Source organism: Hakea prostrata, chromosome 9 (assembly GCF_041222555.1).
Source record: "Hakea prostrata isolate BN-2017 chromosome 9, UWA_Hpros_2, whole genome shotgun sequence".
Lineage (NCBI taxonomy): Eukaryota > Viridiplantae > Streptophyta > Magnoliopsida > Proteales > Proteaceae > Hakea > Hakea prostrata.
This window is the reverse complement of record NC_142608.1, coordinates 8,808,716-8,836,333: the sequence shown is the minus strand read 5'-3', so window position 1 is coordinate 8,836,333 and position 27,618 is coordinate 8,808,716. Positions and strand designations below refer to the sequence as shown.

At 37.9% G+C, this 27,618-nt stretch overlaps 1 protein-coding gene across 1 annotated transcript in view; it reads left to right on the top strand.

Annotated features, from left to right (window-relative positions):
- The window catches only part of LOC149004509 (vacuolar sorting protein 18-like), a 112,433-nt gene that overhangs the window by 39,049 nt on the left and 45,766 nt on the right, over positions 1–27,618 (top strand). The window contains exons 12-14 of the mRNA XM_089168422.1: positions 9,077–9,136; positions 20,544–20,651; positions 21,726–21,868. Of these exons, the coding sequence (XP_089024548.1) occupies positions 9,077–9,136; positions 20,544–20,651; positions 21,726–21,868 (311 nt within the window). The remainder of the gene's footprint in view (positions 1–9,076; positions 9,137–20,543; positions 20,652–21,725; positions 21,869–27,618) is intronic.

The following is a 27,618-nucleotide window of genomic DNA, read 5'->3' as shown; positions in this document are numbered from 1 at the left end:
TTTCATCAAATCTGACGCTCGAACTACCTTGCTGCCACTCCCTCCATTGAAACCCTAGATCTTTAACCCTAACCTCAAAGGAGATCCCTTTGTTTTCTTCCCAGCCCTCACCAGCCACCTGAATTCTCTCAAATTTGGATCAAATACAGCTGATAGGCCCCTCGTCATTCTACCCAAACCCATCCCCAAATTCAGTCTCTAAAACCTGGTCTAACCTATAGATTCTGCTTTTAATACCCAAAATCCCAACCCAGTTTGTTGAAAACTTAAAATTTAGCATTTGAGAAAACTTCCAAGTAACCTTAAAACCTTCAGTGATATGTCCTCTAGAAAATCGTGTTGTAGAGATGCAGTCTTCAACGGCAGCAGCTCGTTTAAGTCTTAAACTTGAAGAGAACGATGATGGAGGAGGGTCTTCAACATAATTGAAGGCATGGTGGGGTGGGAGATCTCGCTCTTGAGCGAGATCTTGGTCGAGATCTACTAAAAAACTGGCGTAATTTCGGTGGCCCATCTTGGTGGGTTTTAGGGCCCCGGTTGGGCTGAAACTTGGTATTTAGCCTATTTAAGGCCTTTTGTACACATTGTGGCCTTAGATTTGTGAGAAAATAACCCTAAGTATGTCTTCTAAGTTGACCCTATGTGTAAAACCAAAATTCTGTGAAATGCAAGGTTAGACAACATTTAATGTAAAGATATTAAGTAATTCAAGTTATCAACTATCAAGTATCAAATACATTAACATTACACATCAAGTATTCAAGTGATCAAAGTCATCAAACTATCAAAGAACTTAAATAGTTAAATGTCTAAAATTTTACAACCATAAGAAGTTTTAGACTTTTAGTAAGTCATAAATCATAATCTATAAGTTCACAATCACAATTCACAAGTCACATGATTGACAAGAGTACAAAAGTAACATGATTACAATTTACAACTTACAAGACTATAAGAATATCACTCAACATTTTGCATCAATTGATTCTGAACGGTGGCCACATATGACTCCCAAGTCCACCCATCACTGTAGTATGTCACATATCGGTTTATATGGAACTGATATGTCTCCATGTCAGAATATTGGAGGAATAGCACTCTGGGATAACCGTCAATCGTGGGTGGGTGAAAGTGCCATTCTTCTTGTTGTTGTTGTTCATATTGCTGTTGAGTATATGGGTAGGGGTTTCTAAACCACTCAGTTAACAACCCACCTTCACTCCCATATGTGTACTCTCTAGGTGCAGGGTCTTGAGGAATAGCGTGATCTCCATAAGAAGAATACCCAGTATAATCTGACCTTGTGCTTTGTTCCCTGTATAGGTACCCCGATGTCTGCCAACTATCCAAACTTTGCTGTTGTGAATCACTGTGACCATGATCTAGGCTTATGCTTCCCATGTTCAATTCAAGATCATGCATGCTCGCATCATCATTCGTTTGCCCCTAGTTTGATTTGCTCTTCCTACTCCTAGCATAAGTTCGAGAGATAGGGGAACTGTGGCTCGCATGTGTCGGATGACTAGGACCTGGTGGAGGTGACTCCCTTTATTGACGTTGACTTCCACCAACAACACCACCGGCCTGACTGCCTTCATGACTTGATGGCTGACTTGGGCCACTTGGCCCTCTGGTATCATCGGCATCATCTGAACCACCATTACTAGATGTCACCGCAGTTGTTTCAAGTCGACCAGTTGGCTCCACAAATGGTACAGTTGGTCCTTCTGATGCTGCTATAGCAGCTTGACCCTCATCAGAAGACACGTGCTCAGCCACAACATTTGGTCCCATAGCAGCAGCATTGGTAGGATCTGGCTGCCCTCTTGGCCCATCCAGCATTGGGCCACCTCAATCCCTAAATGATATATGACATCATCTTCCTCATCTTCTGTAGGGGGCTTATGTAATATATCAATCAACTCAATTGGTTCGCGATTGTCGTCCTTCACATCATCTTGTATGTGCCCTACTCTCAATCTCATGTTGTAATGCACATACATTAAATCCTCGAGCCTCTTACTCTCCAATATGTTCCGTACCTTACTATGGATGAACAAGAAGGTGCTCTAGTTCCTCTCGCAACCAGAGGATGAGCAAGTCTGTGAGAGTACTTTAATTGCTATGTCCCTGAGATTTGGTGCACTAGTTCCATATAGCACCCACCAGTCAGCTGCATAACCAAAAAAAAGAATGCATTAGGCAAGTAAATCTTAATATTTATATAACTTATCAGTTATCATTTACAGAGTTATAGACTTAATGACTTATAGTAATGGACTATTTACCAGGATTATTTTTTGGCCTAGTTGCAACTGTAGAAGGCTTTTCAAAACTCCCAAAGGCATCTCTGAACTCCCTGATCTGTACACCAATTCTTCAATTATTGTATTATGTATATGCTTAATGCGCAAATGCAAGAAGTTGAAGAAACAATTGAATAAGTTCTCACCTCTCCATTAATTGTTCCTTGCATGACGGGATTTGACACAAGCTTCTCCACCATGTCTTGCACCGCATTCATCAACCTTACATTAAGCCCCAAATCATTATTGTAATGGTTACTTTGGGTTGAGGTAGTAAGCTTGTATTGTGGAAATAAAAAATTTGGTTAGTAATTTGGTTGTTTACTTTTTATAAATTATAAGTTATAACTTATAACTTATAACAAATTAAGAATGTAAATTAAAGTATACAACAAAAACTTAAAAGACTTTGTTAGAAAACAAGCATTAAATAATCAAAACACTTGTTGAACTTGAACAAAGAAAAGAGAGAAAAAGAAGAAGAGAAGAGAGATGAAGAACTAGTAAAAGAGGCTTGTGATTCTTGCTTAAAGAGTCTAGAATCACAGAGCACTTTTATTTATAGCTTCTAATGAATCTAATACAACTTGAAAGACAAGTAATTGCCCTCTAGAAAAAAGGAAACAAAATATTACAGCTTTAGTAACTTCCTAACTCCTAAAATAGAAAGTTATGAAAATAGAAACTAACACCAAAATAGAAACTATGCTTTCTAAAAACTCCCAAACTTATGTAGCAAGACTCTTACATCAGAAATAGAAAATACGGTAGCATCACTAGCATATACTGATCACGTGAACAGTAACACAGATTTTACTATTCACGTGAACAGTATCGTGAACAGTAAAAACAGATTTTTTACTGTTCACGTGAATAGTGTCGTGAACAGTAAATAGCCCAAGTGTATATACTTCAACAGACTTAAAAGTGACTCACCAGCCAAGTGCAAAGGATGCATCAAGTGCGTCTCCCATCTATTATTGATGATCCTTTTGTAGGATTTGAAGGAGCTAGGGGCAGCAACTCTAACCAACTCTTTCATTTGCTGGAGGGCAGCATATTTGTGGGCTTCTTCTTCGAATCCACCGTCCTTAAAACAAACACAATAGGCTCTATAATGCCCATTGTCCTATTTAGCTGCCTCCAAAAGGAATCATCAACAATGGTTTGTTGGGCTAGTACTACATCAGGATGGCTAGATCCACGTCAATTAAACCACTCCTCACTTGCAAACATGTGCCATAGACCCACCACTTTCTTCTGGAAGCTTTTCAAAGCTACATAGTTGGTGGCGAATCTAGTCAATCCAGTCTTGACTAAATCACCCTTACAGGGGTTCCTCATCATCTTCAACACATAACCATGATTATAAATAAAATTACTTACCCTTCTAGCCCTGTCAACCACAACATTAATTGACTTTCTTTTCCCTAAGTCCTTCAACATAAGATCAATCGAATGTGCTGCACATGGTGTCCAAAAGAGGTGGATCCTATTGCTCTTCTTCTTCATCAACATTTCACCTGCTTTTTTTAAGTTAGCACCGTTATCTGTGACAATTTGGATAACATTCTTTGGCCCTACCTCGATGACCACCTCCCTAAGAAGCTTGTAATGAAAGATAGTCAGCATCTTTGATTTTATCTGAGGCATCCACTGACTTAAGGAAGGATGTCTTTCCATTGTAGCTCAACATGAAATTAATGATGGATTGTCTAGTAGTACCAATCCATCCACCAGCCATCACAGTAACACCATATGTACTCCTTTTTTCCTTTAATGAACCAATGTATTCATCCACCTCCTGCTTTACATTTGGTAAATATTTATTCATTACTTCCTAAGCTGTTGGGCCTTTAACCCCTACACCGGCCCTAGCAACTACATTGATCATCCCCTGATAGTATGGTGTTTTGGCTGTATTGGCTGCAATGTTGTTGTAGAGCATGAATTTGCTGATTGCCAACCTAGCTTCCTCCTCCCTACTGCCTTCATTACCGCCAACAAACATATATGGAATGCTTCTTTGATAGATGTCTTGATGCTTGAAGAGGGAGGGGTCTTGGTCAAATGTGGCATCATAATGTCTAGTCTTCCTCCTCCTTTTGGTCCTCTCACTTGTGTGAAAACTATGTCTAGGTGGCATGGATGCCCCTGACCCCGAACCACTTGCTCCTCTTGTCTGTTCATATTGCCTCAAATTCTCAAAATGTGAGGACTATCTGCTAGCTTCCATTGCAGCCTTCATTTGTCTCCACTCGGCCTGTGACTCAACACCCATAACCCTCCTCTCCTCATCGTCGTCTGACTCCTCATCAACATCAACAAAAGGTCTAGCCAGCACTGTATCCTCAAATTCCCTTTGCTTTTGCGCCATCTCCTCCTTTTTTTGTTTTCCTCCCTCTAAAGTTGCTACAATTGCTTTTTGCACTTCATAAGGAACCTTGGGACACTTGGAACATCTTTGCTGCCACCAGCCAAATGTTGTTTTAATCTGGTTGAACCACAAGAATTCAAGGTCTTAAGGCAATATTTGCATCGAGATCTTTTCTTGTCGGCAGTCAGTGGATCCCCATGTTGCCAAGCAATGTCCCAAGTCCCACTACCAATGCCGCGACTCCCACTAGTTGCCATTAAGATACAAGTGTACAACACTGAAATACATGTATGAATGTTCCCAAATAATCATTAGAATAATTTTTAGATAAATAAAAACATGTAAAAACAATTTATAAAACATCAAAACACACATTTTGTTCTAAGATAACATATATACAATGCTCAAATAAACATGTTTGTATTTTTAAAATAAACTACATAATATGAACATCATTTAAAAAAAAAGTTTTTTTTTTAAATAAAATATTAATTTTTATAATTATTTTATGTAAAAACAATTTATAAAACAACAAAACACACACTTTGTTCCAAGATAACATATATACAATGCCCAAACAAATATGTTTGTATTTTTAAAATAAACTACATAATATGAGCATCATTTAAAAAAAAAAAGATAATTTTTTAATAACATTATTTTTAAAATTATTTTATTTAATTATTTAAATAAAAAAATAAAAATAAATACAGCAAGCATGATAATCAAAATATGAATGCATGGGATTGTAGCCCTCTCAATGTAGTTTAACATAAGTGATAACCACATTCATATCATAAGTATTTATTTATAATTTATAATTTTAATTTTTTTGATAATATATTTTTTAAATACGAAAAAAAAATTAACAACAGAAAATTAAAATTTTTCCATGAAAGTGCAGATCAAAGCTTGATCATCAACATATATTTATACTACACTCACACACCCATTGTAGAACCTTCTATTCGAAAAAATTCAAATCTGGGGGAAAATCTTACCTTTGTTGAAGATCACTTGAAATAGGCTTGAATATGCTGTTGTAGATGTGTTAATAATGTTTAGAAGTTGAATTCCCAATGAATTCTGGCCAAGAATCGACTCTTTTGGCAAAAAATGGACTTGCAGTGAGAGAGATGAGAGATATGCCTCTCTCGAGCGAGACAATGGTTTTTAAACCCCTTAAAGAGGTGGTTGGACCACCTTACATGAGATCTCGCCGAGATATTGGCGAGATCTCGCGAGGTGAGACCTCGCGAGATCTCAACATGAGATCTTCCATCTCTCCACTCTCACCTCTTATCGCGTCTCGCTATCTTAGGATCGCTATCTCAGGATAGCGAGACATCTCATGAGATCTCCCACCATGATTGAAGGGCTAACTTGATTGGAACCTCCTAGGTTTCTCACTGACAAGGAGTTGACTGATGCTATCAGTCCCAACAACTACTTGATATTTGTAGACTAGAGCTGACAGCCAAGACTCGAAACACTAGGCAAGGATCACTATTTCACTGGAGAAGAAGGCAAAGAAGCTTTGCTAAGCGAAAATCAAACTCTTCTGTGATATTCATTCGATGTTGATTTTTTCTTTCTTTTTTTTTTTTGGGGGGGGGGGGGGGGGGGGGTTATGGCCAATTATGATGTCCTAATTTAAAAGGAATTGAATTTTGAATAAAACATAGCTCTCTCAGCTAGGGGTGTCAACGGTGCGGTTTGAAGCGGTTTCGGGCCGGGCCTAACGGTTTCGGGCTGAAAAACCCCCAGCCCATTTAAAAGATAACGGTTTCGGTTTGTGCGGTTTCGGTTTGTGCGGTTTGGGTTCGGGTTGACTAACGGTTTGGCCTAATGGTTTGGATTCGATTTGGCTAACGGTTTGGACTAAATTAAAAATCAATATTAAAATTTATTTTTATTTTTTCCTCAACTCCAAATCCTAGTTTCTCATACACAAAACTACAAAAGATAGAGGATGAAGACTCCAAGTAGATTCAACGATAAGTGATGGCATTAGCTTGATCCAAACCACCCTCCACCCTCAAAAAATAAAGAATTTAGATTTTTCTATCATGTGTAAACGGTGAAACAGCGTTAACGATTAAGATTAAGACTTAAGAGTTAAGAGTTATCAATTAAGACTTTTAAATTTTAAAATAATAAAACTAAATGAAATTTGAAAATTAAAAAGTTAACGATTAAGATTAAGACTTAAGAGTTATTAATTAAGACTGTTAAATTTTAAAATAATAAAACTAAATGAAATTTGAAATTTAAAAAATTAAAACTTAAAACTTAAACCTTAAACGTGTTAACACTCAACTCTCAACTACTCAAACTCAAGTTTCAACGTCTCAAACACCGAAATTCATGGATCATTAATTACATTTGAACAATGCCAAAAAAAATTAATTACATTTAATATTTTAATTTTATTTATGTAAAAGGCTAACGGCTGACGGGCCGCACACGGGCTGGGCCGGGCCAGCCCGAAACCGTTCGGGCTGAGGACCCTCAACCCAATTACGGCCCATTAAGGATCGGTTCGGGCCGGTTTTGGCTATAACAGGCCGGTTCGGTCCGGTTTTAACGGTTTGGGTTGAAAATTGACAACCCTACCCCCCGGCTGGGGGGGGGGGGGGGGGGGGGGTCAAAATAAATAAAAATTATTTTGGGGGGGGGGTGGGGAGGTGAGAAGAAGGGTGGTTGTAAAAAAAAAAAAAAAAATAAACTTAAGTTGAACCGTAGTTGAGCCTGTCTAAACACTGAAACATAAAATAAACCTAAATTTTTTTTTTTGGTTGATTAATAAGCCTAAATTTCTACTTAGCCTAATTACCCCTACTCCATGCCCATAAATGAGGCCTATGATAAAATAAATCCATACGATCAGAGGCCCATAACCTATATGAAAGGAACATAATTTTTTTATAAAACATAATTTGACTCTCTTGGGGTATGCATGGAAGTGTAGGGTCCTAAATACATTCCTATTTTTAAGTTGTGATAACTTAGGCATTCAAGTAACCTCTTAATGTACAAAAAATTAATGGCATAATTACTATTGCCCCCTTGTACTTTAGTTTTATTACTAATCAAACCCTCTTCTTTGTGAAATTACTATTGCCCCCCTCACTTCTAAAGGTGTTAAGTGACTGTTAACATCAAATATAAAATGTCTATTTTGCCCTTAAAATTAATAAGTAGAAAATACGGCATTACCCTCATTTATAGAAACTATATTGCATGTCAATTATATCTTTAAAATCTTATATTTTAGAACTAGTTTTGGATTTGGTGGGACCACATACTTATAATTGTTGAAACTTTCACATTCCACTTAAATTTTTCATAATCACCATGATGGAAGTTCTACAAACAAATTAGCATATAAGATCTAATTGATAGAAAATTTGGTAACATACATAATGGTCAGCATATATTAGGTGATTTTCAATTTTCAGCTTTGAATTAAATTTGATATTTCTTAATATTTTAGTTTCTATTTAATTACATCATTCCTTTATTTGGTAATTTATTTTTAGAGAAAAAAAAAAATCACACCTTTCCTTTATTTGGTGGTTTCTTTTTAAAAAAGAAAAGTGAAATTAAAGTTAATTTTTTCCTATTAAGGATAGTATTATAACTTGAAAAAAGAGCAAATAAGTAAAAAGATAATTGCAAGGTTATTTTTGGGATTTTGAAAAAATATATAGATGCCACATCATCAAGAACTGACGGAGCTTAATGGTAGGGGGGCATTAGTAATTGTTGACAAAGTTAAAGGTTGGAATAGTAATTTTAAAAAGTACAGGGGATAAAGTAGTAATAAAATCAAAGTACAAGGAGGCAACAGTAATTATCCCAAAATTAATTCAATTCAAATTGAACCGGAAATGAAACCCTCCAAACTCTAATACATAAAATAAACCAAAATTCGTAGTTAGCTTAAATATCCTTATTCTAGGCTCATAAAGAGGCCTATGAAAAAATAAACCCAAGGGTCAAAGGCCCAAAACCTATTTAACTAAACCCTGGGTTATTTCCTAGAAGAAGAAGCCCATTTGGGTACAATTCTGCATCAACATGTGTAGGCTTGTGCATCTCCTTGACATCAATCTAATTCATTGGTTCTATGAAAGGAGTTGAATCATCGAGTGAAACTACCTCTATACTTAATGGTCTGTTTTTTTTTCTATGTGCTTTGCTTATGAATAAACATGGACCTATTTGAAGATAAGCATCAAACAAAATAGTATTTTACTTGGAAAAGGATAATTTATTAATTGTTGATACTCGTTTCTTTTTCTAAGATTGACCATGCAATGTCATTTGATCTGAGGTAGAATTTTACCCACGGAAGGATGGTTGGTTCATGGATTTTCATCTTTTGCAGATTAACTATATATTGTCGTTTGAAGAGATCACTCTGAAGTTTATCACTGTGGGAGAACAGGTCTATGTGATACCTTTTCCTCATTCTTGCTTTTAAATGATGTGTGTTCTTCCTTATTAGCTTAGACAAAGATTATTAAGCTGTACACCCCCCTCCCTCCCCCCCCAAAAAAAAAAAAGAAGAAAAAAATTAGGCTACGTGTTTGGTGGATTTCAGTGATAATTTTTTCTTTCTAATTTTGATTAGATTCATTACCCATTATAAGGTGTTCATAACTTAGGTTTGACGGAAAGTGTGGCTTCCAAAGTCTAAATAGAGTTGAATGGCAAAACAGGGTCCATGTAGCTGACCCCATTTAGTTGGGATACGGCTAGAAGAGTTGAGTTCATTCTCCAAAGATATCAAATTGGCTGAAAAGAGTATTGCTGTCTACATGGAATCATGTCAGGATATTTATGTGCAGGCTGAAGGAATATCTTTTTCCTTTTTTGAGTGAGGGTTACAATTTCCACTAGTGCAACCTGTTGGTTGCAGGTTCATACTTGGAAAGAATCTCTCCTGCAAAGCAGGGAGGTAAAACTGATGCATGTGCCGCTCCTAGACCTTACAAAGTAGTGGGTGCCTTGTGCATTGGAACACTGTTTCTTTTTATGATTAATTCTGAACTTTGAAGTTTGATTGTTTTAACTTTGGATATTTTTTCTTAAATCATGGATTATATTAACCTAAGAAGCAAGAAACCCATCATAATGTTCAGTCATAGGAATTTATGTCACTTGGAGTTTAGATGTTAGTTATGTAGACTACTTGATTTCATCTACTTTACATGGTTCACCATGGCACTAATAGTCAAACATATAAGTGGAGAATTACAATGTATGTAAGTAAAGAAGCTTTATTGATGAAACTAGGCAAGGCACAAGCTTTAAATGAAATCCCACAAGGTCTAGATGAAATCCCAATAGAAGTGTGGAAGAGCTGAGGAACTTATAGGCTAGCTTGGCTAAAGAAGCTGTTTAATTAGATTATGAGTACAAGGAAAATACCTAATGATTGGAGGAGAAGTTTTGTGGGTTCGATATTCGAAGTTGTAATGACCATATTGGCATAAATCTGATGAGCTATACTCTGAGATTATGGGAAAGGGTAATTGAAACCCATTTGAGGCAATAAGCCACCATTATTGAGAACCAATTAGGTTTTATGCATGATCGGAGATGTCACGATATCTCCTTTTTTGGCCTTGCGAGACGAGATCCTAGGCAAGTCCCAAAAGGTAGAAAACTTGACCAAGATTTCGGTTGAGTCAAGATCACTATTCAACCTGAGATCTCAGTTCAACTAGGTTTGTTTTCTACATAACTTGAGCAAGACAGGTTGATATTTAGTCTCGTCTGACCTTGTCTTGCTCCTCTCACCTTGTGCTAGTGAGCTCCTAAGTTGGATTTTGGCTGGATTTTTCTCCTGATTCTTGTTGGATCTTCATCTGTAACCCTCCTAAGCAAGGTTTAACACATCTACGTTAAGAAAACAAGATCAATCAAGGGCATTTGAAGGAGTTCTTCAACTAAGATGAAAATTTCTCCTAAAGAGTTGGCTGAAAGATGCAGAGTTGCCAGTAGAGGACTTGTACGACACGGTCGTGGTGCTGGTGGAGTTGGGCGTTGATTGATTTGATCTTACCTTCTTTTGTTATGAACTTATGATGGTTGTACTACTGTATTATGGAGAGTCAAGAATGTGATGTTGTATTGTACTCATACGGATGAAATTTTGAACAATTTAAGTTATTTGATGTATCTTATCACTTGGTTTTCATCTATATGTCCTAGTGGTTCTATATTTTATGTTTTATAACCTTACATGTTCATTCCTGCAACATTTCTATTTCAAAGTTTGGGTCAAGTTAGAACTCATACATTAGGTTGTTTTCTTACAAATCTAAGGCCACCTGTGTATTTAGAGGGCCTTAAGTAGAATAAATACCAACTTTGACCCAACCTTACCTTTAAAACCCCCTGAGATGAGCCCTTGAGTTCACATGAGTTGGGCCCTGAAAATTTATTGGATCTCCCTAAGATCTCGCCAACTGAAGCGAGATCTCAATTTTTCTCATGGGCGAGATTGCCCTCGAGAGCGGCATCTTGAACCATGATTTTATACTAGGAAGATTTGCAATGGAAGTTATTAATCTAATTAGGAGATTGTGGAAAGTTATTGAGAGTGCTAGAACTTTATAGGGTCTCTGTTGAAAATCTTACAATAGAGTCCCAAAAGAGTTAATTAGGGAAGTACTAGAGTAGAGAAATTTTGCAAGTAAATATGTGGACCTAGTTAAAGATATGTATAATGGTTTAGTGGTAATTTGAAGAATGGTGAAGAGGCCAAGGTGGTGAATTTCCAATTACAATTGGGTTACATCAAGGACTAAATTTAAGCCCATATTTATTTGCACTTTTCATGAATGATTTAAATAGCAACATCCAATATGAGTTTCCTTGGTGCATGTTTTTCTGCTAATGATAACACAAGTAGTGATAAATTCCAAGTTAGATTTATGGAGATCAATTTTGGAATCAAAGGTTTTAAGCTAATATAATAAAGACAAAATATCTAGTCTTTAAATTTGGTCATGCTCACTAGAGGTGGTGAAACTTGATGATAGGGAGATTCCATAAAGTGATTTTTTGAAGGATTTAAGTGCGGAAGTGGAAGTCCCCATACAGTTGTTTCCGGATAGCAAGTTTGCAATCAACATAGCTTCACAATCCAGTTTGGCATGAGAGGACAAACATGCAGAAATTGACAGACACTTCATCAGGGAGAAGATTGAGTTTGGTTTTATCTGCATCTCTTTTGTCTCATTAGAAAATCAAAAGGCTGATATTTGATACCTCTTCTCACTTTTCGTTTTTCAGCAGCAGTTACACATTCACTTAGCTTTGAATCTAGTCAAAGTGCCATTGCCTATATATTAAGAACCTAGTTCTTCATTCATATCCACACCAGTTTCTTCCTTATGATGAAAGGACCTGATCCACCAAGGCACCAACTATTTGCAATGTTGGCAAAGACCATAGTAGTGACCGTGCCCTTTAGAGCAAGTCAACGAAGACAAGGCTTAATGTGCCCAATTGTGAGTAAGAGATGGGATATATAGCTGTTGTGTGTTATTGATGTACGACAATTTTTCTTCATAGCTACAAACAATAGAACTTTGACAGTGTTCAATTTTGCAACTAGGGGGGGGGGGGAAGTCTTCGGATAATCAACCCCATAGGTCTGGGTAAACCCCTTTGCAACTAGTCTACCCTTTAACTTGTTTACCGATCCATCCATACTCTGTTTAACCACAAACACCCACTTTCAGCCCACGGGGTTTTTTCTTCGAGGAAGTGTAATAGCTTCCAAATTTCATTTTTCTTCATTGCTTGCATTTCCTTTATCTTAGCTGGCTTCCATTTGTTATCAGCATAGGCTTCCTGCCAACTTTAAGGATCATAAACGGATGATAGAGAGCATATAAAAGATCGGTAAAAGTTAGACAAAGGGTCATAAGAAACATATTCAGCTATGGGATGCTGAGTACAAGATCTAGTTCCTTTTACGCGCATATCGTGTCATTGCTCGCCGCCCTGCTTCTATTTGTCTAGATGTGATCCAAGCGGGTTCAAGACAACAATAGGATGATCAAAAGAAGATATCTTAGGGTGAACAATAGAATCTGATTCTGGAGCAAGGGACTGAAGTGGTAACATGTCAACTTTTTCCATCTGCTTTGGCCTATTGTAATTCTTCATTTGATAAATTTGCATCTCCTTATTCTAATTATTCTTATTTTGAAAGACCTCAATAGTGTGCTTCACAGTAGTGGTCTCCTCTTGGCCAGTTTCCTCACAAGGTTTAGGAAAAGGAGGAGAATTATATTCCTTAGTTATACTGGCCGAAGTCTCCCCCTAGTCAGGAAATTCTTCTTGAACTCCTAAGTTGTGCTGTGGTGCTGTGTGGGAGTCTATATGTGTGGTAGGAAAGTCTAGAGTTGGGAAGAACACCTCTTCTCTAGGACTCTTACCCTAGAAAGGTGTATAGGAAAGGCAATACTCATTAAAAATTACTTCCATGGACACAATAGTTTTCCTTGAAGGAGGATGATAACCTATGTACTCATTTTAAGTAGCAGAATACCCCAAAAATGTGTAGTGTAAGCTGCGGGGAGCTAGCTTACTTTGGTGGGCTGTTATTTTGGCATAACACACATTTAAAAACTTTTGGGGGAATAACAAATGAAGAGTCTCCTTATAGAATCTCATGACTCTTCATTAGGAAATGTAAAACCAAGTATCCTACTGGGCATCCTATTCATAAGGTAAGAGGCGGAAAGCACACGAGGCGGAACACGAAGACGGGTTATCAGAGCCGGCCCCGGGACCCCAGGGCGGACGCACGGCGATAGCGAGTCCGATATCTTAAATTCACCAGACTCGGGGACACGGGTTGGGCATGAATGAGTTTTAATCATATGAAACGAAACCGAAACCTTTTTTGTTTTTTGTTTTGTTTTAAAGATAATCCAAGTAGAATGGAGTGTAATGATAAAGTACAGTTCATGGCTGTTAGACACTTGTCATAGGGCCCCAGTATGAATTAACACAAAATAATAGATTTTCTATTATGAAGAGAAGGTAAATAAGTAGAATGAGTCTGCTTCGCAAAAATGCAGGCTTCACAAAAAAAGTCATCCTTATAGAAGAAATTAAATAAGGAAATACTTTCTTAAAGAGTTCCTAGAAGGGGGTGACCTAGCCTACAATACCACTAATTAATGTCTGACATTACCAAATGGACTTGACGAGAAGATGCAGCCAGAGTAGAAGTAAATCCTCAAATTGGCTCTTGTAGATAAAGTCCATTGTCTAGTTTGTCATGTCCAATCTTCTTCCCTGTCACCAGATCCTATAAAACACAGTAGGATGGAGAAAATGTCACTTCACAATTCAAGTCATGTGTAAGACTACTAATAGAAAGTAAGTTGGGAGAGAAAGAAGGATCATGCAAAACTATAGACAAAGAAAGTGATGGAGAATGCTGAATGGTCTCTTTTCCAACAATGGAGGAATAATAACCATCTACACTTCGAACTTCATCTTTGCTAGAAGTTGGAGAATAATGTAAGAAAAAAGAGGATGAACCTATCATATGATCAGTGGCTCTTGTATTAATGATTTAAGGAGCAGAAACTGAAGAAATGTGGAAGCCTGTAAAAGTTTTACTTGAAGTAGTAAGGTAGGAGTTGGTATAGGTAGTGGAGGACATAGTAGTAGAGGCTCTTCCAGCAGTAGAAGACTAGAATACGTCGCAAAATGGCTAATTCCTCTTGTGAAAAACCAATGTTTGCAGAGGGTGTTGTGGGAACAATCTCAGAAAGATTAGCCTTCGGTTTTCCCCTTCTTTGTGCCATTTTCAACTCAAAATCAGCAAACTTCGCATAGAGCTTCCAACAGTTGGTTTTGGTATGATATGGTTTGTGGCAGTGCTCACACTCAACAATCTCCTTGGTTGAATCAGATTTGGTGCTAATATATTGTAGGGCTGATTTCTCCACAATAGGAGCATGAAGCATGGCTAATTGACGGCTTTCCTCACATTGAACAAGGGCATAAGACTGTTCTAGTGTAAGAAAGGGAGAACGACTCAATACTTGTACCCTGATTTGATCACACTCCACATTAAGACCAGCCAAGAAATCATATACCCAAATCTTATCAACGTGCTTCCTTAGCCACATTATCTGGATTAGTGGGTTGATAATCCCCAAAGAGATTGCAACTCAGCACGATACTGAGCCACAATCAATTCCTCTTAGGTAGTCTCGTGAAGCGTCTTCCGTAGCTTATAAACCTGTGTATCATTCTCTAATTGTCTATAGGTTTCTGTAGTAGCTTACCAAATCTGGGCTGCAGTATCAAGCAATAGGTATCCACATAAAATATTTGGATTTATGGAATTCAAAAGGAATGACATGATAAGAGAGTCATTCGAGATCCATGGATCGGAGAAGCACTTGTGGTTGTAGGCTTAATAGTGGTGCCCATGATGTATCTAACATTGCCCTCAATTGGCAATAGTTAGGTAGGCAGATTGAGACTAAATAAAAAAAATTGTTCCGTCAAATCTTACCGAGAAAGCAGTAGTACCATTGGTGGCTGCCATATTTGCAAAACATTTCTTGCTGTTCTTTAGTTTTCACCATTTCTAAACAACTGAAATGTCCCAGAACTGAATAGCCTAACCAACCAAATACATCTAGGGAGTCATAGAATTTATAGCATAAGGAATAACATCATTTTTTTTGGGGGGTTAGAAGGCAAAAATAGAAATTAAGGGGGCTACCAATGTGTAATTAGGAGATAATGTGTAATTATAGATTAGAAGAAAACCAGAACTTAACATAGGACGATAGGTTAATTGGATGAGAGGTTGCAGAGTTTAACAGGAGGCAGAAGGGTGGGTTGCAGGATTGGTTCGATGGCTGCTGGAATGGGTGTTTTGCAGGTTAGTGATGGGAAAGGAAGCTAGCGATGGGTTAAAAAGGAGTTGCAAGGTGTTGTGATGATGCTGGAATTGTGAGTTGATGGTGCTGGTGGATATGCGATGGTAGTTTCAAACAAGATTTGCAGGTCAGATGATGACTGTGGAAGGCTAACGATGGATGTTGCAAGTTTGCGATGAGGATGGCAGTGGTGGCAGGCGATAGGTATGGACTATAGTTGCAGAATCAAGCAAGAGAGAGAGAGAGAGAGAGAGAGAGAGAGGAGAGAGATCTGTCCTTCCTCATTTTTTTTTAAATACCCTTGGGCAATAAGAAATAGTAAATTACATAAACTAAACTTCTAATAGAATTGGACCAACCAACAATTATATCCACAATTTGTCTTGGCTTGGTCATAAATAATGAAGGTGCTGTAGAGGATGATTTCCTAGTGCATTAAAATAGGGTGGATGAAGTAAAGAGGTACATCTGGGGTACTGCGTGTTTGTTTAAATCTTAGAAGGAAAGAATGCCAACGGGAATGGCCGGAATGAGATATCAGGGGCTAACACCATAGGCTGAAACCAGAGGTACTCTTGTAGTTGCTCTAAGTCTGAGAGAAAATTTTATAGGACTGTTGTACGACTTGGTATGATGTTGGGTTTAGAGTGTTGGGTAGTTAAGAAGCATCATAGATAATGGATGTAATAGAATTGAGCATGTTGAGTGGCAAAACTAGGAAGGATAAAGTAAGGAATCGTAATGTTGGAGCTAGTTTGGGAGTGATGCATGATAAGCTACTAGAAAGTTGATTGAGGTGGCATGGTCATGTTTAATGGCGTCCTTTAAATGATTTCGTATGGAGGAGTGACTTAATCCAACTTGAAGGAACTAAATGAACTGGGGACAACGACATACCTAAAATTACCTTCGGAGTAGTGCTAAGAAAACATATAAATGACTTAGGTTAAATAGAATGAATTGAGTTTTTGTTTGATAAGACCTTGCATGGCTGGTGTTTGCGTGTGAGGTCTAATTACTACCCCAAATCATTGATCCTGAAATCTGGGCACAAGTGAGATTTCAGTTTCTCAATTTCAGTTGTGTCCTAGTAAGGACTATTTGATCAACATAGACAATGAGAAAATAATGCGGTCACTAGATCACTTAATGAACAAGGTGCGATAAGTGGCCATGTTGCTTGTAGTGTGCCTTGTTATGGTCATAGCTTCGTGAAAGACCCAAATCATTCTCTAGAGGACCATTTCAGCCCATAAAAAGCATGCTTTCACTGCACACCATCCCTTGGATTTCTATACTTGAGAATCCTTTGTGAACATCCGGTATATACTTCCTCTTCTTGACTTCTAGTTTACCATGGAGGAAAGTTTTTTTTTTTTTCAACTTGCTATAAATGCCACCCCATGTTGTTAGACACGTGAAAGAATAAATTAGACAATTTATAGCTTTCCCATATGTGTAAAGGCACCTTGGAATAGTAAAATTGTAAAACCCTTTACACCAATTTGCAGCTCACAATTCTTTTGTCAGAAGTGGTTGGTTACAAACTCCCCTTAAAAAATCAATACAGTAGGAGCATGGTATAAAAATTTCGGTTTCTGAAAAAAAGGAGATGAAATTTGGGTGGAATGGAAGAAGTACCAGGGTTCGACCAAGACGGTTGAAATTTCTACTGAGATGGGTCAAAACCTCAAAACTTGTGAGATTTCGTAGGTTTTGACAGCTTCTGCTAAATTTCGCCCTTTTAGTTTTGACCCTTAAACCATTTTCTTGCTGCTCTTTTATTTATTTTTATTTATTTATTAATATTTTTTTAAAATTTGATCTCGACCTCTTCTTCACTCTAAATTGGTTACTCTTTTGCTTTCAATCATACCATTTGCTCATCCTTTGGGGATTTTGAAAGATTCTTACAAGGCTTGTTCCAAACTTCCCATTTTTTTATTTTTATTTTTGCTTTGTTGATGGCTTGAGCGGTTGTTGTAAGGGGTGTTTTTCCTTATAACACATTTCCTAGGATGGGATATCTACATTACGTTGATGATTTCTCCTATAGAAACACAGTGAATTAGTTCCGGACAACTTTAGTATAACATGTCATGGGAAGCTTTCATCCAGTATTTAGAGTACTTCTATAGATAGGGGATGGATCCACCAACTTTTAGCCAAGCACTCAACTTGGAACTGAAGCATGGGACTTTGTTTTCAGTTATTATGTTTTGTTGTATATGTAATTTTCTATCAAACAATTTATGTATGCAATATAGTTTGTTCAATTTTACAAAGTTTGTATTTCTCGAAACCTCTCGTGTGTTAGTATACTTGAATGATAACTTTTTAGTTTTTTTAAGCAAAATATCGGGTTTGTTCTGTTCATTATGCTTTAAATAGATAAGAGGCGAGAAATTAGATAAAAAACACATCATATAATGGTTGAAACCTAGTATCGAAACTTGGGTTGAAATGTTCCAAGTTTTGACCATTGAAATCAACATATCTCAGTTTTCTAGCCTAGTCGAAACTATCCTTGAAACCAAGATTCCAATACTTTAGTTGGAGTACCATCATTGTGCTTCTTGAAGCTGGCAACATCAGTAGAACATTTGGGCTGGAAGATCTCATAGAAGTCAAGTTCTTGCTACAATGTACACAACTCTGAGTAGTACCATAGGAGAGATGGGTCATGCTGAGTGGTGCTATAGGCGTGCTTGCATAGTTCATCATCCTGGCTGCATTTTCTGCTTCGGACTAAGTTTCCTTTGCAGCCTTCTAGATCTTCTCATAAGAGTTGAAAAGAAGGTTAACATGGGCAATATTGCACAACATCATGGTTGCCAAGGCGACCAAAGCGGTTGGGGGCTATGGTTAGGTGACAAAGCGGCGGCCAAAGTGGTCGGGTCAAATTGTTTCAATACAACCACTTTTAAATTGATAAATTTCTATTATAAGCTAAACAAATATTCAAGAATTACATTCATCAGGTATTCAAGAATCATAAGTATGAAAGATTATCCAAAAAAGAACACAAACATAAATTCATCTCATCAAACATCATAACATATGACTATGAACTATATCAAATTACAAGTATGAAAATGAAAGTAGTAATCTTACATTTTTACTTACCTTTATGATACTGTGATGCCAAATAAGTGCCTTGCCCAAAATAATTAAGAAAAAAAAAAAGGAAAAGATATTATTATGTACAAAATGTCAAAAACCGACTGCGGCATCTAGGTGGCAATAAGGCTCACAAGGCGACAAAGCGGCTGAAAAGCAACTTGTCAATAAAACGGTGGCAAATAAGGCGGTGGAAAAACCATGCACAGCTTGGAGTTGATTAGAAAGAAATAACAAGGAAATGATTAGAAAGCCACGTCTCCAAGGGGGCTCCAGCCATAGTAGGCTTTGTGATTGTACCTTAGTTTCGAGCTCAATCTCCAGAGGCCAACTTTTTGGTTCAAAGTGAGTTGGATCTAGATCTCCTTGAGTTCTATTTTTTGGGTTGAACTCAAAGCCAGATTTGAGTGCAAAGCATAAAGTTTTAGTATATCTCAAGATATACTGAGATCTTGAGATATTATCGAGACATTAACGGAGATAATGCTGAAATATCAACTTGCAGGCCATCGTAATCGGGATCTCAGTCTTGGAGCATGTCTAGTAATACTCTCTCAATGCCTTGCAAAAACTGATCTCAAATTCATACTCTTGGGGATCCAAGGAAGTTGTTACTAGAGTAAAACAGGAAGAGGAATTGTGGGTGTGGTGGAGAGAGGAGAAGGTGATAGTCTAAAAAGTAAAACAAAGAGGAAAGAGGTCTGGTGGGGGCTAGGTTCTAGACTAGCGGCTAGAATCCCAAGAACGGCCGTCCCGCTTTGTTAACATGATGAAGAAAGAGAGTTGGGGAACATAATTACTTGTTTATCTAGAGCATAGCTTTCTAATTATTATTATAATAAGATTACTAGTTGACTTTAGAACTATCCAGAATTGCAAGTATAACAAAAGTTCTCTAGAGCTCACATTACAACCATGGTCCGAGATCTCGCTGATCTCGGTCATCAGCGAGATCTCGGTCGAGATTTCGTCTTTTTCTGGGGCCAACTTGATGGCCCATCTTGGTGAGTTTTATGGTCCAATTTGGGCTCAAACTTGGTAGCTAGCCTAATTTAGGCCTATTGAACACATTGGTGGCCTTGGATTTGTGAGAAAACAACTCTAAGTATGACTTATAAGTCTACCCTAATTGTGAAACCGAAATGCTGTAAGATTGGGGAATGCTAGGTTATACAACATGTAATATATAACCTTTAAAGAATATAAATGAAAAGTAAGTGTTTCAAATACATAAAAAATCATAAATGTCATCAAAATTCCATCCTTATGAGCAACATAATCTTGACTCTCGATAATAGAATAATAAAATTATATAACCATTAGAAGTTCTATATAAGTCGTTAACTCATAAGTTCATTAGACTAGAATAGAATGATTGATCTTCCTTTGGCATTGTAGATGTGCTAAGAGTAGTTGTAAGTGAAAATTCTTCTGAAATCTGCAAAAAATTGGGCAAAAATTGAGAGTTCCAGTGAGATATGACGAGATATGGGGAGAGATCTGGCGAGATCTAACAAGATCTCAAGCAAGATGTGGGAATCTTGCCCTTTATCTCGTTTCACCTTCTTAAAAAACAAAATATCTCGCGAGATCATAATCCATGATTATAACTACTAGGCTTTGCACCATACTTCACTATATATGAAAATTTATTCAGATTACACAAAGATCGCTTACATGAAGCAGCTTGAGCCAAGGTCATCTTGATTTAAGTTTTGTTTGGGTAGTTACAATATCTCTGGCTTTGTATAATATAATGATAAATCTTGATTTCAACTCTGTTTTCTTTTCCTGCAGGATGCTTTGAGAACTTTCTTACTGAGGAAGCTTGATAATCTTGCAAAGGATGATAAATGCCAGATAACAATGATTTCTACTTGGGCCACTGAGCTGTACTTGGACAAGGTTCTGTTTATTTATCTATTCATGATGCTTTTAAGCGTAAACAATTGGACACTATTTACCATACTTATTGCTTTGAAATGGTAATGAATCAAACTATTCATGAACCTTAGAAATTGTTTATATAGTCAAGGGTGCTCTAATCATTTTGCATCCCGTGGTGAATGCTTCTTGAAGGAGCTAAAGCTTGGGTTTTGATAATGCTTGCAATCTATGGATGAAAAATAGATAAGCTTGGTGACATATTGACAGAGGGAACAGTAGTGGTATGCAGTTTCACATATTATTCACTTAGACATGTGCAGCTTATGTATCATCTTGATAGGGGTTAGATTCTGTATTTGATATGAAGCATTTAAGCACCTCCTCCCTCCCCCCTCCCTCTTGTGTGTGTGCGTGCATATGTATACAATCTTTCTCTACTCTTTTTTCTTTTTTTTTTTTTTTTTTTTGGGGGGGGGGGGGGGGGTGGAAGTAAAGTGGTTGGTTTGTTGTGTGTAGAAAACGTAGATGTGCTCTTGGCAACTCTCTTTATTATTGAGGAGAGTCTTGCATGTGCTCTCAACTCCACATTCTTATTCTATCACTGGTCCATAACACCATTTCTTAAATCAGATGTTTCATAGGCTTCCATGAGTAGTCTTCTGATTTTTCTGATATTTACATTAGATACAGAAGGAGTCTTCTGAAATTTATCCACCCTCTTATCTCTTCTCTGATATTAACAATACATGGTTCATTACTCCATTGCCAAATTCCACAGTCAATATCTCACACCAGCACCAAGGATTGGTCTCAAATAAGTAGAGTAACACTGGGATTTGAGGAAAGTTAGTTTCTCAATCCATCTTCCTCTGTCCAAAAACTGAAATCATTTTCTTTTCAGGTTTACTCTTAATTAAATAAAAGAAGTAATTTGGCTGAATGTAACAGTGAATCAGGGATTGCAAGTAATGCATGTGAAGTCTTCAATTCTTCCCTTCTTTAGCACTGATTTCTATAGGATCATCATTTAGTAAACAAGGTTGCTCTGTCACTTCTGAAATTCTTTCTAAACTACATGTTCTGACTTTCTAGATCAATCGACTGCTTTTGGAAGACGACACAGCTTCACGGAATCAGAATCTAGAGTACCAGTCTGTGATTATGGAGTTCCGTGCTTTCCTGAGTGACTGCAAGGATGTACTTGATGATGCAACAACAATGAGATTATTAGAGAGGTGAACTTCTATGGTTCCTGATAACACTATATGTAGCCTTACCATTTTCACTTAGATTTGTTAACTGTGCATTTTTTTTCATTCTTTTAATACCCAAAACAATCATAGTTCTTTTAGTGTGTTCTTGATTGCATGTTGTAGATTAAATTTGATTGTTTAAATTATCCTGTGAGATAATTTGAATTTGTAATTTTTTTCAGTTTTATAGCAATGTTCATTCCATGTGGAGCAGCAGTGTTTCTGTATACAAAGTATCTGATTTATTTAATGTATGATGCATATCAGTAGGATAGTTCCCCCCCACCCCCTTCTTTGTATTGATAGTAGGTTTTATCATGGGATCAGACCGGATTCAAATGTCTTTGGATGGGATGTGCAGATACATGATGGACTAGACAGATTGGGGAATGTAAGTAGCCGTCCAGACTATGATTTAACATTGTCTGTACATGTTGAGCGTTGGTTATTTATGCAAGAAGGTTTTTGGGGGCATCTGAAAGAAAGATCTTGTGAGAAGTTGCACATCAGCCTGCTGCTTATCTGAAGTAACAAAGTGATACAGATCAACTCAGCCTCAATCTTCTCTTTGATGAAATGTTTGTCATTTTCCACATGCTTGGTCCTGTCATGATGTACTGCGTTTTGAGCTATGCTGGTTCCTGACTAGTGTTGTCAAAGCGTCTGTCTAGGCGGTAAAGCGGTTTTTCAATCGCTTTGTTTTGAACTACTTAATTGATGCGCTGTTTTTTTTTCCTGCTTTTTCGCCTAAGCGCTATTGCTTTGTCATCTTGTGTGCCTTATTGCCGCCTAGACGCTAAAGCAACTTTTTTTTTGACATTTTGTACATAATATTATTTTTTTAAAATCAAAATTTATTCTACAAAACCATATATAAATTTAATAGCTTAGTCATTTCGGAATCAAGTCCCAAATTGCAAAGGAATTCCAAGGCCCAAAGTGACATAGGACCTCTACTAGCTCTGGGGGCGTTGCTCCCACACCCCTACCGAGGCAGCCTCCCCGGACCCCATGCCCGTCGGCAATAGAATCTAAAGTATGAGCCATACTCAACATCGAGAATCAATGAATCATTTAATGGACAATGACTTGGAAATCGGAATAATGAGATCTATTAATTTATTGTGTTCGCCTTGTTAGTATATAGTCATTGTTATGATGAACTTATGTTTGTGTTCTTTTTTTTTGAAAAATTTTTCATAATTATGATTCTTGAATACTTTATTTTTTGGATGAACGTGACTATGGAATGTTTTTGTAACTTATTATAGAAAGTAGTTTTATTGAGAAATTTTAACTCAACCGCTTTGGTCGCCTTATTGCCGCCTAGGTGCCGCTTTGTCGCCTAATCACCTTGGTGGAGCCCAAATTGCTTTGGTTGTCGTGCCACCTTGACGACCTTGTTGTTGACTTACTATCTGAGTACATCTATATCGAAACCTTTGAATTTGACCGAATGTCTTGAAGCAGCCCTTTCAGCCATAGTAGTCTCAAATGCTTTAAGTAATAGCTCTAAACTCGGTGTTGGGACTGTATCTCGCATCCACAAGCTGTTTCGTACATTTCCAAGTCACCAGGTTACCTCCCACATAACCAGCTATATCCGGAGGTAGACTTCCTATCATTTGGACATCCTGCCCAGTTTGCATCTATGTATATGCCTCAATCTTTGTCTATGAGTTAAAATCAAAATCGTGGCCTTCGAGTACCTAAAGATATGATTCACCACATCCAAGTGTGAGGAGTATGGATCATGCATATACTGGCTTACAAGACTGGTGACAAATGTGATGTATCGCCTGGTATGAGACAAATAGATCAACTTTCCCACCAACTTTTGATACCTCGTCTTGTCAAGCAGTTCTCCTTTTGCCTTAAGTGTAGGTTAGGCTCAATAGGAGTCTTTGCAAGCTTATATCATGGCATCCCAGTTTCCTCGAGAAGATCCGATGTATACTTCCTTTGAGAGAGAGAGACACACACCATTGGTAGAACATGCCAATTCTAGCCCTAGGAAATATCTGAGGTTTCTTGTATCTTTGATCTCAAATTTTGTGCCTAAAAAGGTCTTTAGTGCTGTAAGCTCATTCTTATTGCTACCTGTGATCACAATATCACCTACATATACTCGAAGTACAGTAGTGTGGGATTCATCTTTGATGGACGAGGTGTGGTTTGCATTGCTTTGATTGTAGCCGTTAAAGATCGTAGCCTTATGAAACCTTCCAAACCATGCTTTCGGAGATTACTTCAGCCTGTATAATGCCCTCTTCAGCTTGCTTACTTTTCCTTGTGTCTCGGCAATGGAATACCTAGGTGGCATATCCACATGCACCTCCTTTTGGAGTTATCCATATAGAAAAGCATTCCTGACATGTGACTATTGTAGGCTCCACCCCTTATTCAATGCACTTGAAAGAACAACCCAACTTTGTTCATCTTGGCAATAGGGGCAAATGTCTCCAGGTAGTCAATCCCATAAGTATGAGTGAAGCCTTTGGCCACCAATCTTGCTCTGCACCTCTCAACAATCCCATCTGCTTTGTGCTTGATCACGAACATCCATTTGGAGCCATTAGTCTACTTTCTTGCAGGCAAAGTCACCAATTCTCACGTTTTGTTTTCCTCTAAAGTTCGCATTTCCTCATCCATCGCTTGCTTCTAGTTTGAGTGAGATATGCTTCCTACCAAGCGTTAGGAACAGAAGTTGAGTACAAAAAGGAAATGAAACTTTGAAACTCTGGGGATAGGGACTAGTATGAAACATAATTGGAAATAGGGTGTTTGGTGTAAGTCCATGGCTACTTTCTCAATACAATTGGTAGGGACAAAGTTGGTTCAAAAGAGGGGTTAGAGATGGGCTTACCTTAAGAGATAGGCTCATTTGGAGAAACTTGTACTTCAAGACTTGGAGTTGAAGCTTCCAACTGGCTTGGTACAGAAGGAGGTGGTCACTGCTTTCTTTGATATGTCTTTAGAGGTCTTTGCTCCTCCTGCACATCATCCACCAGTTGTTCCTGTTCAATTACTCCATCTTCCAGAGGAGGATCATCTATAGGAATACCAGGAGTATCTAAAGGAGGAATCTAGACCAAAACCTCTTCACTAAGACTCTCCCCCTAAAGAGGTGTAAGGGAAAAGAAATGAACTTGTCCTAGAACACAACATCCGTAGAGACAAAGAAACAATGAGAATCAGGATGATAACACTTATACCCCATCTGTGTAGAAGAATAACCCAAGAAAATGCATTGTATCCCACGAGGATCCAACTTACCATGGACATGGTGGCTTCGGGCAAAGGCAATGCAGCCAAAAACCATAGGTGGTAGTGTAAAGGCTGCCATCCCTAAAAGAACCTCAAGGGGGTAGTGCTGGTCTAAGACTCAGGAAGGCATTTGGTTAATCAGATAAGCTGCAGTAAGATCCGCAGCATCCCAAAATCGAGGAGGGAGATGCCTAGTAAAACAAGGGAAAGTGCCACCTCAAGTAGATGCCTATTTTGACTTGCTTATTTTACCCATTTGTAAACTGGGCCAATAGTTATCGGAACAATAAGGCACCCGAGTGCTGGAGAGGGTCCAGAAAGCAAGGCATCAACTTGTCTATGCACCCAATGCAATTGAAGAGCTTGGATGCATTTTGATGGCTTGATAAGTATGCCTGGTCCTGATTGCTAATGTTCTTAAGGACAAGGATGCAATAGCAAGTCAAGTCATTAAGCCCATGGTTCAGAATCTCGGTTTCAAGGCTGGTTTTTGACCAGTTGGAAACTGGGATCTTGGGAAACTTGGTATAGACAGGGGAACTCCCAGACCCGCCATCTTGATATGGGGCTTTGACATCTAAGTCATGGTTTTTTAACTTGATTTTCAGTTTACAGCCTCTCTTTTTTTGGGGTCAATGGATGAGCTATTTTCTTTATAAAATCATTGAATATGGTTAATATGATTCTTGACCCATGTTTACCATTGTTTGCTGGGATTTAGAATACTAGGTTACCAAGTTAGAAACATTCAATGACAAAAACAAGGAACTTAAATGTACTTTGATTGAATGATGTAAAGAAATAAATTAAACAATGTTGACACTAAAGCCAAGAAGCTTGTGCAATAGAAGCTTCACATTAGAAAGAATCACATTTTTTTAAATTATAAAACCAAGCATTTGGTTTGAGTTATGGAGAATTGAGACCTCAAACACGAGAAGTTCATAAGTCATACCCAGTGATACTTGTGAGTTTTGGGTTGAGACTGAAATTTTCTCACTTCAAAACTGGTTTTGGCCCACTTGGGTTGGCTTGTCTAACTCATAAGTCTTGGTTACCTTTTTTAACCCATGTATCTCGTCTTGATTTCAAAAGAATCTGAGATTTCAGCGAAATTTCGGTCCGTTTCGACTGATACTTGGAAATGCATCAGACATTGGACAGGTTGTGGCAGAGGCAATGTTGTCAGTAGCTTTAGATAGGTGAGCTTGAGGACAAGATGAAATCCCTGTTTACCACTACACCCTATGTTATGATGACCATGCAACTTCAAACAAATCTATCTAGTATGGCAAGGACGGCCACAATAATCACTTAACTGGTTCTTTTTGTAGTAATGGCCCGTTTTATGTCCAGAGAAAATTATTTGTAGTATAAGGGCTGCAGGAGTTTGGGGGTGGGTGGGTGTGGAGGGCAGCATAATAGATCTACACTGTTCTCCATACTGTACCAAATAATATGCTTGCAGAAGAAGCTAGTGATGAAGTGAGCAAGTATATGGAAAGAGCATACTGCCCGAAGGCATATTTTAGCTTAGTCTCTTTGAGCTATATAAGTCCTGGCTAGAGAGAATGGTTTATAATAATGGAAATTAAGACCACCCTCCACACTATCCTCTATTTCATTTGGAGGTTTCACTACTATTTGCTATATAGATATGTAATAGTAAATATGGGAAATAAGAAGCAACTTACTGGTAGAAATATAGCACATGAAGAAGCCGGTGATGAATGGATGAAGTGAGAAATTATAGAAGGGAGCATGGTTGTCAAGGCAATATGTGAGGCAACGTAGTAGAGGGCACGAGAACCTAGGCGACACCAAGCAAGGCGACACCAAGTCGCCTTAACCCAAAAATGGACCCAGGTGCCTAGGTAGCCTAGGTGCACCTAGGACAACCATGGAAGGGAGCCTAGGAAGCTGGTTGATGGAGGTTGATGTCCTAGGATGTCTTGTGTAGGGCAGCCAAAGGCTAGAGAGACCAGCACAAGGGAGGTAGGGGCCTCTGAGATCCAAGCATTGTTAGTAGGGGCTTAGGAAGGTGTGGGTGATGTTGTTAGTAGCTTGAAGGGTCCTGTAGAAAGCAAGGTGTGGAATATTGGCGAAATTCGCCGTTTGGCCCTCTAGAGAAACCATTGAAACGGCAATTTTGCCGATATTTCAGACAAAATTAGAGTGAAAAAATTTCAAAAAGTCCCGCTATGCCACCTTTACCCAAAACCCACTTTATCTATCAACCTAACGTCTTTGCATTTGTCTTTATCTTTGAATAACCATGCTCATTGGAAACAAAGCTTTATCTTTTTCTTCTTTGAATAACCATGCTCAGCAGCTCAACTTCGAAGAAACGAATGGCGTTTATCTTCTATCTCTCGTTCTGTCTTTCGTCTTCTATCTCACTGGCGATTGATTTTTTTGTTTCTTTTCTGGTAAATTTGCTTTTTTCCATATATACAAACCAGAAG